This window comes from Colius striatus, chromosome 4 (assembly GCF_028858725.1).
Source record: "Colius striatus isolate bColStr4 chromosome 4, bColStr4.1.hap1, whole genome shotgun sequence".
NCBI lineage: Eukaryota > Metazoa > Chordata > Aves > Coliiformes > Coliidae > Colius > Colius striatus.
In genome coordinates, this window is record NC_084762.1 from 23333166 (window position 1) to 23344550 (window position 11385).

Below are 11385 nucleotides of genomic sequence, written 5' to 3' on the forward strand. Positions count from 1 at the left end.
ACAAAGTAGTATTAGAAGCTCTTGAGAACTTATGTAAACTTTCTTTCCGCTGTTGCTTGTATTAGTTTTGAAACTAAAGCCAGAAAACTGTTTTGTCTGTTGCAGAAATGTAGTAGCATTGAGCTTTACTTTTTTACTTTCTTGCTTGTAAACAAGCAGGTACCTCTTTAGATATTGAAGACCAGCACGCTTGCATCTTCTACAAATAGTTATAAAATGCATTCACTATTAAAGATTGTGTGCTTGTTTATCATGGTATGGCTATAAAATTGTTGTAAATATTAATTTTCTCATAGTTAACCAAACGTAACTGTTTGCTTGTAGAAAACCTGATGATCTTCAGTGTCCTATAGTGCTGAGTGGTTGGCAAGGAAAGACATCACTCCGTGCCTTTGTGCCCAAGAACGAGAGACTTCATTACCTGAGGATGATGGGAGTTGAAGTGTTTAAAGCAAAGAGGAAAGAGGAAAAAATGGAAAGTAAAACAGAGGAAGTTCAAAATAGGCTGGCACAAATAGAGGAAGGAATGGATGTAGAAGATAAAGAACAAGATTTAGCCACAAAAATGGAAGCAGAAATAGGTGAAGAATCTTCCCACAGTCCTGTGGAAAGCAGTGGCATGGAAGTAGAAAACAAAATTGAGGATTTAGATGAATCTAGTAAAAATGCCAACAGTCATGTAGGTGAGGAAAGCAGACACAGATATGAGTAATGTGAAAGATTAGGTTTCTTTCTCTATTACTTGACAGCTTCTATGAGGCTCACATCCAGACTTGCTTTTAGCATAGAAGTGTATTTTAAAATTTTGGTTGGAATGGGATGTTCCTCTCTTAAAGTTTCACTTATTTTATTTTTTAAATGAAAACTATAAACAAATTTCAAGTGTGTTGTCTTTTTACTCTTTTAAGTTCCATATTACTGGTAGATTTACGTGTCTGTTGCTGGCAATGGACCGGTAAAATCTAAAGCCTGTATTAGAAATGGATTAGTGGTATGTACAAATGAACTACTGTGTAAATGGTCAAGAAATCCATCAGAAGAAAAAAATAGGATTTTATTCAGTGCAGTAGATTGTAGGATGTTCTAGAAGAACATTTTTTCTCCTAAGGTCATTTACCCCACCTACCACTCATTCTGATTATTACTTAACGCTGGTTCTTTAATGGATAAGGGGGTCAGTGTGAGTATCCATACAAATGCACATGTAAGATACCTGTTTAACAATTCAGTTAACATTCATTGAAAATAAAGCAGTGCACAGCATCCTGGGGGAAAAATAACCCAAAACCAAACCAAACCAACCAACCAAAAAACAACAAACCAAAAACACAGAATGCATTTTGCCAGAGACTGAAGTCTCGAATTCTTCCTCAGTGTGATGAATTGAATTGCTTGACAGGCACACCTAGTAAATGTCATTCACTAGATCCTCAAGTATGCAGAGTGTGTCTCAAATTCATATCTTGAAATGTGCCTATTTAAGAGTCTGTGACTGCCCCTCAAATCTACTGCATCCATCTCTTTCATTTTTTCAAGTAGGAGTCATCTCTGATTTTTGCAAGATATTTATTTATAGCTGAAATAACACTTTAAAAAAAATGTGGTGCTGTATATATGTAGATGTTTAAAAGAGGTAACTTGAAAAAAGAATTAGTTGGCTACCTCAGAAACTCAGAAAATCCTTTGGGGCTTAGTGTCAGCAATAACTATTTGTACTTGTATCAAGTTGACCTGCAACTAGTGGTACAAGGCATTGTCCTCCACTGGAACCATGACAATAGAAATATTTCTGTTGCTTATCAAATTAAATTTTTACCATGTATGTTTTCACTGATTAATTCCTGATTTGGCTTGGATCCATTTGCTGTACGTTGCTACAATGGACTTTCTGATGTCTGCCCTTGAACTACTTCATGAAAGGGAATATTCTTGAGGGAGAGACATAAAAATGAAATAATGCCATGTCCTCTGATAAAATTTTAGTTTCATGCAGTGAGGAACCATTGACAGGACTAAATTTCCTCCTGAGGGTGTGTAAAATAGGTTAATAAAAAATCAATTCTTGCTCTTGTATTTTGCCAAGTTTTCAGTGTGTTCTTTGAGCTGTCATGCTGCAGATGCTTTTCTTGGCAACTGGACTGTAGGGTAGCACAGAATAATTTTCATTTGAATTAAAGTGTCTTTAAGGTATATTTTTTTAATTCTTAAAGGAAAAAAAAAATAGGAAACTATATGAGGAAAAAAATATATCAACATGAAACTTCAAGCTGAAACTTCACATTGGTTTTCATACCTTTACATTTATTCTGACATTGAAATGGAAGACTACTGTCATTGTTAAGTTCTTGTCGCCATCACAGTTTGCAGTACTCAACCCTCAGAATGACTGACTTTAATCTGTTTGATCTTTTTGTACTCTAATGATCTCCATAAATTAACAGATGGTCAAATGTTAAAATTTTCTGTGAAGAAATTAGAATATGTTTTGAATTGTGCCTGCTGTTACTGTGTCTACTGATTATCTCTGACCAGCATTTAAAGCTTTGTTTCAGTCAGTGACTCAGGTAAGGATACAAGTTTATGATAAGTGGAGCTGGTAAGAATAATTGTTGAGACAGATAATCCGGAGAAATCATTGAAAAGCCAACTAGAGAATTTTTTTTGACTGAGCTTACTACTGGCAGACTAAAATGAGAGTATAAATCTCTTATATGAGAGCTAAAGTAGGTTCTTGGATCATAAACTGACTGAAATTGAGTATAACTTAGACTTCATTTTAAATCCTTGGAATAGTCCCATTTTCCCTACATTATCTATGAAATTTTGCTTTGCTCGTGCCTTTTTGGAGGGGTTTTTTTACTGTCAAGTGCAAGTGGGAGATTTCAGCCAAGAAACTGGGAGTCTTATTTTCTTGTGCTGATAATCACATTTACTCTGTATCTCCAAAAACCCCCTCAGAGATTGCAGATTATTACTTTTTTTAAATATAGTGAGTTTGCTTTCACCAGTTTCTCTGTCCCAGTTGCTGTTTCCTTGGTTGCCGGAAAGGAAGATGCCCAGGCAGTGGCTGAAAGCACTGTTGTAGCCTCGCAGGCTCAGAGCCTGATGAAATGGGATATGTTTTGTTCTTCTGTCTCTGCTGAGTGTTGTGCTACTGTGGTTGGGATGGTTAAGTGACTGAGCCTATGCTTGGGTGATTTTGAATGTGAGCTGCAAATAATTTAAAAGGAAGATGGAAGAAGAGTGATAGGCAATTATGTTCAGCTCAAAGCCAATCTTTATAAGCAATCCTAGTTAAATGTTGTGAGATGGTTGCACTTTTTTAGCAATACTGGACTGTAGATGTTTGCAGTGATGATAGGGAGTTTAATATGTGATAGAGGGGAAACAAGAGATTTTCTGCATCTAAATGAATAGTCCAATTCTGTTCTGCTTAGAGATGGCCTCAGAAGTTGCTGGACCCTTCAGAAAATAATTTCCTGACTGAAAAACCTGTAAGGAAAAGGAGGGAAAACACCAAAATACTCTTCTGTAGCTTTTTCTTCAGTATTTAGCTGATGTTAGTCATTGCTTTGCAAATTAAAATTTTCATACTTTGGCACAAAATTAATATACCATCATCTAGTGCCACCAAGGTGATTTTTTTCCTTAAATGTCTGAATCTTGTTAATTCCCAGTGAAACTTCTCAAAGTATACAGCCTCCTGGAGAAAGTTCTGCTTAGAAACTTGTAGGCTCATCAAAGTAAATCTATTTAACTCCTGGAAGAACCTCTATCTGATGCTGCAGCAAAGGGAAACCGGTGTTGCAGCAGGAAGACGCCAGCACTGAGAAGCAGCAGCAGTGTGCTGGTGCGAGTCCTTTAAACAAGCCCCAGCAAAGTGAGGCAGACACAACAGCCCTTCAGTTCTTCCCGGCAAGTGCTCAGCTGAGGCTGTTGGGTAGTAGGCACGTGGGGTGGCTGTGTGGCCTGCTCTCTTGCTGGGGAGGTGGTGGCATGTAGTTTGGCCAGCTGATGCAAGGCAGCTCCCTTTGGGCAAGGCCGCTCGACAGGCACATAGTCCCGCTTTTCTGTTTAAATGAGTTACCCATGCATAGCTTTAGTAGGATGGGTAACAACTCAAGGTACTCTGTCTACACTCCCAGCTGAGCCATATACCTCTTTGTATTTCTGATGTTTTGCATCGTCCGCTCTCGTTTTCCATTTGTCATTCCTTGAAATTATTGACTCTGCCACTTTTTGTGTAGCTAAAAGGCTTTCAGGTGTGTCAGCAATGGACTTTTGCCCATTCCTAAAAGGAAAACCTATATGAACAGTGGCCAAAACAGTTCTTTCTTACAATTCCTGTAAGGACAGAGCAAACATAACATGACCTGTGTGCAGAATATTCTGCCAGATTCCTGGGGTTTCTTGAACCTGAGGTGTCTTCTTAGGGGTTTAATGGTCCTTTTTGTATTTTTCCTTCATGAATTTGCCAGTTGCTCCCTGAGACCATGTGAACTTTTGGCACTCATCTTGTGGCAAGAAGCCCCAACATCTACCTGTTGTGCAAAGTTATTTTTGCTCCTAAGAGCTTTGTTTGATGATCCCCAATTCTTGCATTGGACAAGACAACAAATGGTTGCTGACTAGTTTCTTCAGGACACTTGTGATTTTATTGTGCTCTTGTCATATACCTTGTCGGTCACTTGTTTTGCAAGCTGAAGAATCCTAGCTTACTGTTTTGTTCCATATATGGAAACTCTTCTAAACCTTTCATCATCTTATGTTTCTGAACTTTTGTCAGTTTCTATGTTTCTTTTCCAGATGGAGGAGCCAGAACTGCACATGATGCTTAGGATGTGACATTTGTGCATGTGTGTGGTCTGTGTTCTGTCCTCCAGTCATCTGGTTGGCAGGTTTTTTAATGATACTGAATATCAAGCTGATGCTTCAATTGATTTGCTTATCATAATCTCATTATTATGTTCTGCTGTTTTACACGTGTTAGCATTATTCTTCCCCACATAAAATCACTTTTATCTATATTGAGTTTTATTGGTAATTTTATCACCTGGTTTTTCAGCATTGTAAGGTCCTCCTGCAATTCTTTGTAGTTGGACCAACAGCTACTGATTTAATTGTATCCAACCCAGAATATATTTCAGGAAGTCTGCAGGCCCTTGGCAACTCTGAAGGGATCCAGAGCTCGTTGTTTCACTAAGACAAGATCATAGGTGAGGAATTTTACATTGAAATTTTGGGAAGGTGGATGACCAAGCACCAAAGAGAGTACAGTATTTTCTTTCCAATATTTTTTAAAAATTAAATATCTATTCACAAAATACCATCATAGAATGCCTTTTGTCTGTAATATACCACCTTATAGGAGAGGGGAAAATGTCCTTAGGAACAGAGCAGTCAGACTTCTGGAGGCTCCCTTGAATCTTTTCCAGGGCTCCTTAAACTAGAAGACTTATCTGTGAAGCTCTTGAGAACCACTCTCTAAATTCCCATTTCCTGTGGCTTCTCAGGCTTCACATTCACCAACTAACTCATTATGCAACAAGTTGATACCCTGAACACTCTTACCAGGAGGTCTTGCTCATGTAGGTCTGAATGTTTCCTTTGCCAGCCAAATCTTCAGCTGGCACTCCAGGGCAGTGAAAAGGGTGTTGGAAAAACAACCTGAAATACTAAAAATATATTTCAGATGTTCCAAGTGGATTTAAAAAGCCATTTTACCCTGTAGAAAACTGCATTTTTAACTTGTTGTGTGCTGTTGTCTGATTTTTTGCAAATGCAAAATCTCTTGGGAAAGGAAATTCCAGGTCCTGCATGGAAGCAAACAGCATCACGAACCCAACACCATTATAAAATAGTGGCATCTCCCAATAAGAAATATGAATGTAATGACAGCTAACATAATTAAAGCTTCCTAACAATTTTTTTGAACCCACTTGCTAATGTATCAGCATAAGGCTAGTTTCTTAACCCAAAGAAAAAGGCAGAAGTAAGAGGGGAGGAGTGGAGGGAGGGCAGAACAGAAAATGTTCGGTAACACCCATGGTGCTGAGTCCAGTTACGTAGAATGTAAAGCCAAGTGGTGGGTAACTTATGATTCAAGGTGAGCCAGATGAAGGATGGTTCTCAGCAACTGTTTTTTTAAATGGCAGAGGAATTTCATGTTCAACTAGGAAGCCTTATACATTCCACATGCTTGCCATGAAGAAGTGAGCCAGCCTGAGTTTGTAGAAGACCTACAGACAGCAGCTGAGGACAGTGCAACAAGAGCCAGTCAATCACTGAGAGCTTTTTCTGTTTGTAAAATCACAGAAACACAGAGGTATTTCAGTTGGAAGGGGCCTGTGGAGATCACCTAGTCTAAACCCCTGCTCAAGCAGAGCTAACTCCAAGGTTGGGCTAATTTGCTCTGAGCTTTGCCCAGATCAGTCTAGAAAATCTTTAAAGATTTGCACACCTCTCTGGACAAGCTCTTCTAATCCTTAACCATTCTTGTCAGGAAGAATTTTTTTCCCATATGTCCAGTTCAAGTTTTTCCTGCTGCAACTTCTGCCTGTTGCCTCTGATCCTATCACTATGTACCCTTGCGAAAAGTTTGGCATATTCACTGTTGAGGTGAAGAGAGGAGCTGAAAACCCTTTAACAGTCTTTTCTGTAGGTTACCCAAAGCCAGCTCTCTCCTCCTCTCCTCATTATAGCCTCCCAGTCTCTTGATGGGCCTTTACTAGTGGCCCTCTCCAATTGGCAGATCTTCTAATCGAGGACTCACACTGGACACAACACTGGAGATTTAGCCTCACAAGCAACAAGTAGAGGGAAATCTAACTCTCATAGATGTCTGCTTTCTCCCTGAGTAGATCTTTGTTCATCCATGGAAGCCTCCTGTCTCCTTTTCTCACTTTTCTACTTGCAGGGATACACCAGTCTTGGGCTTGGAGGAAGTGGCACTTGAAGATCAACCAGTTCTCTTGGGCACTTCTACCATCTAGGATCCTATCCCATGAGATCCCTCCAAGCAGGTCTTTGAAGAGGACAAAGTCAGTTCACTTGAAATCCAGGGTTGCTATCCTCCTCAGTGCCTTGCGTCTTCCACACAGGACCTTAAACTCTTGGTCACTGCAGCCAAGGTTGCCTCCAACCCTCACATCCCCAACCAGACCATCTTTATTTGTCAACACGAAGTCCAGCAGCACACCCCTTCTCATTGGTTCCACCTGTGACAGGAAATTCTCATCGTCATTCTGTAGGAACCTCCTGGACTGTGTGTGCTTGGGTGAGTGGCTTTGCCAGCAAATATCAGTGTGTTTGAAGTCTCCCATGAAGACCAGGGATTATGATCATGAGGCAGCTCCTGATCAGGTGGCCTATAACAAACTACTATAACAACATCACCTACATTACCCTGCCCCTTAATTTTCACCCACAAACATTCAACCTGCCCCTCATCCCCACCCATACAGAGCACAATACTCTCTAATTGCCCTTATATAGAGACCCACTCCACCTCTTCTTCAGACAATCTCAAAGTACTAATGAAACAGCAATGGAAAGTGTTTTTCATCCCCTCATCTGAGGCCCTATCTTGATTTCTGAGGGGGGTTATCTACCTTAGCTTGAAATCCTCTTAAACCTGCAGGTTAGAGTTTTAGACACTACAGTTTCTGATCCTAAAGAGGGTTGAATCCAATCAACTTTTTCTCTCTCATAGAAAAAAGTAATTAACTGAAAGCATAACTATGACAGAAGGATCAATGGAAGATAATATGTTTGGCATGTTGCTAAGAGATCTCTAGATAGCCAGGTTGGTCACAGAACATGCACCATTTGGTGTAAAGCCCTTGCAGTGCTAAGTCTCTCTGATTGCAATACATTATCTGTCACACTGCTGAAAAACTCTCTGAACTGTGGAGAAAGGGGACATCTTACTTCTTTGAGCTCTTCACCTTCTCCCACAGATAATAGGAGCTGGTTGTTGGTGGCCCATAGTAAGTTGTCCACATTTTCTGAAGAAATTTCCTTCTGCCTTCTCTAATGTAATCATTTAGTGCCTGTAGGATCTTTTGTACAAATTGACAGAAACAAGAAGTTGACATCACCTTCTTACTGAATGGCTGTTTACAAGGGGAAAAAGAAACTGACCTCTTTCCAAAAGGGTTGAATATTGCTATGTCTCTTGTGCAACCTTCTTTGCTTCTATGGGCATTTTTTCACCACCTTGAGTTTTGCAGTCTCAGTCAGTCTGTTCTCTGTTTTTAAAGATACGATTTGCATAGGCACAGTCCTTATGGTGTTTATAGTAAACCAGTTTTTTAATAAATGTTTCTATATCCTATCATTTCCTAGATTTTAATCTGATTTAAAAAAAAAAAAAGGTAGAGGGATAAGGGCACTCAGCTGATCTGAAGTCACCTACACCTTAGAAATATGTGGTTTTTTACACCTTAGTAGTATACTTTTGTGGAGGGGAGTTTAAATTGATTGCTGCAAAATCAGCTTAAATTATCTGGATTTCTATATTTTATTGTTACCGTAACATTAGAGCTTGTGAAAGGTGCCAGACTGACAGCCTTGAAGTTAATCCGATTGTTCCATTATTTCCCGGCTCCTCCCAGCCTTTCAAAGACATCTGCTTTTTCCTAATCTCCCATAACTCTCTTTTTCAGATGATTGCTGAGGCTTTTGAGACAGCAAGAACCACTTCCCTAGGTATCCTTAGATGATGCTTGTCTAATCTGAAGATGTCTAATGTATTTCATTATGTTTAATTTCATTACTCTCTATCTCATTCTTTCTCTGGTGTCTGAGACCTTTTCATCAATACTATGTGCCTGAACAGTGCCATCTTTTTAAAGGGCTTTTTAAAGCGCTTATCTTTTTAGATATGTTAATTAGTCTTTAGAGAGAACAAATTCAAAAGAAGTAACAGACAATCCAGCTTGAAGTTCATCCACTTATTCCTTTCACTTGACTATATCAGTATTTTCTTTGGGCCATTCAACAAAGTGTGTGCCAACAGCAATAAACTACTCTCATATATGGCACATTTTAAGAGATGGCCCAGAAACAACCTGTCAAAAGAAGCTGAAGCACAAGCAGCCTGTGATACCAGTTCACAGGCTGTTGTTCTATAAATGTTCTTCGGAGGGGGATATGACCTTGTTCAAGAAACTGTTCAAAAGCAGTGCCTCCCTGCACCCCTGAAGGATGTAGGGTGGGTCTGCAGGAGCTGAGGTAGTCCTGCAGCACAGAGCAGTGTGCACAAGCAGTGCTTCTCTAGAGGTGGGCAAGCAGAACAATTGCAAACACAAAACAAAGGGTGCTTTCACTGATGTGAAAAGCTTAAGGGAAAACCTTGCTCAGCCTGACTGAATATGTTCTTAAACACTGTGCCTGCTGCTTCTCATGTGGATGCATCCTAGCAGTAAAGTGAAACGAGCTGTGAGTCCTAGGGAAGGCTGCAAGGGAGAGAAAGCTTTGGAGAGAGGTGATGAACTGGATGGGAAAGTAGAAGGACAAAGGATAAGCACCAGGAGAAACTTGGGAAGTTGGGGAAGATTGCTGGGAGAAACAGGAACCCTGAAATATTTGGAATAATAAGCAAATGAAGACATTGCAGCTGGCTGTGGTGAACAAAATAGTAGGTACCAAACCAAAATGGCACATAAAAGAGTAGCTTGTTCCAACAGGCCCGTTTGGTATGTGTTCAGAGCTTGGAACAGACATAGCCTGACACTGCTAGCTGCAAATTAAATTATGTTATAGTATACAACACATTATAAATATTAATGCATACTCTATAGTCAATTTTTATTATATACACATACTGAAACTAATTATATCCACATTAATTTATGTTAATGCTTATGTTTCATCTATGCTTTCAAACTGTTACTTTAAAAATGTTATGTATATTATTATTTACAAATTATGTGTTATAAATGATATTATATACACTATATACTCAATATGTAGCTTGTTATATATATAACAGCATATAGTATATGCATATGCTAATATAATTATAATTTTTATATTAATAAATTTTTAAAATATTAAATAATTTAATATTATTATGTATTATATAGTATCGTGTAAACTATTTTCCTGAGCACATTTACTTATATTGCCTTATCCTTTATATCTATATAAATATGTATTACATAATGTATAAAATAATTATTACAAATTTTAAAACATCAGTTTCTCACTGAAGCATGATCTTGTGCTAGAGTGTTATAGATATGCCAAATGCTGAGTGTGTGCTTCATTCTGAGTTTGTGTTTTGGTGGGTTTTTTTTCCAGATTTTTTTTTATCTTTCTGTGTGGTCCAGAGAATTGGGATCCAGTAAACCTTGTGCCTATATTTGGCAAATAGGTTTAATTTATCATTTGACCTTAAAAAGAAACCAAAACAAAAAAAACACACAAAAAACAAAACAGATAAAGAGCAACACAAGGTAATTAATCACTCAAAATCTATGAAAAAGTCCTTTCTTAGCAGCTTTAAAAATGCAGAATCTTCCCATAGTTACAAATCTGTCCACAATACAAAAAACAGTAGGACTGAGAAAGCAATTTTCAGAGTGGTGAAAGATTCAAAGTGCCAAAATGTTTAAAAATATTAAGCTTCAAAAGTTGATTCTGTGATCTACATAACACATTAAATACTTGGAAATTTGGAAAGAGTATGTGGATAATGAATTAGCAAAATTTGAGGAGACCACATTGCTATCTGTTTTAGTTAAAACCTGAGAATCTTATAAGACAAGTTGAATGAAAAATAACGTAATGAAAGACAAGTAAATGGAGGATACCATGATGAATGGCCCTCCCTTGTGAATACAAAGGAAAGAGCACTAGAAGGAATAGATAAAACTCTTCAAACACTTTATTGAATTTCAGGTGGAGAACACCAACATGGTGAGATCTGGGTGCTGCCGTATGCAGCTTAGGGGAGATCTCTGCTTGATGGGTGATTCCAGGCACATGGGTGATTCCACACCAAGATCCCCCTTCCACAGGACACAGCCTGCTCTGGCCATGGTGATACAGGGTCCCTCCCACAGGACACGGTCTGTAGTGAAGTGATTGGGTCCCTTCCATGGGACACAGCGTCCTTCAGCCATAGTCACTGCCCCTGATTCGGGGATTTTAGCAAAATGAGTCTCTGCCGCTAATGCGGGGTCTTTAGCAAAATGCAAACAAATCTCAGCTTCACCTGTTCTCTCCACAGAATGCAGGGGAGTCTCTGCTCCAGCACACTTCCTCCTCTCTTTCCTCACTGACCTTGGAGTCCGCATGGTTGGTTCTCCCACTCTTCTCACTCCTTGCACCACCAGCAGCTGGAGAAGAAGATGGGACAGAAGAAGGAACAAATAGGAA

The 11385-nt window shown here is 39.0% G+C and overlaps 1 protein-coding gene across 13 annotated transcripts in view; it reads left to right on the forward strand.

Moving 5' to 3' along the window:
* The window catches only part of NSUN2 (NOP2/Sun RNA methyltransferase 2), a 76169-nt gene extending 64852 nt beyond the window's left edge, over positions 1-11317 (forward strand). For 11 of the 13 annotated variants that reach the window (XM_061994621.1, XM_061994626.1, XM_061994623.1 and 8 more), the window contains one exon: positions 325-9835. In XM_061994621.1, coding sequence (XP_061850605.1) covers positions 325-712 — 388 coding nt within the window. In that variant the 3' untranslated portion in view covers positions 713-9835. Of the gene's footprint in view, positions 1-324; positions 9836-11236 lie in introns of those variants that run through there. The other 2 variants (XR_009818590.1, XR_009818591.1) reach the window with 2 other exon arrangements.
* The last annotated feature ends 68 nt before the right edge of the window (positions 11318-11385 follow it).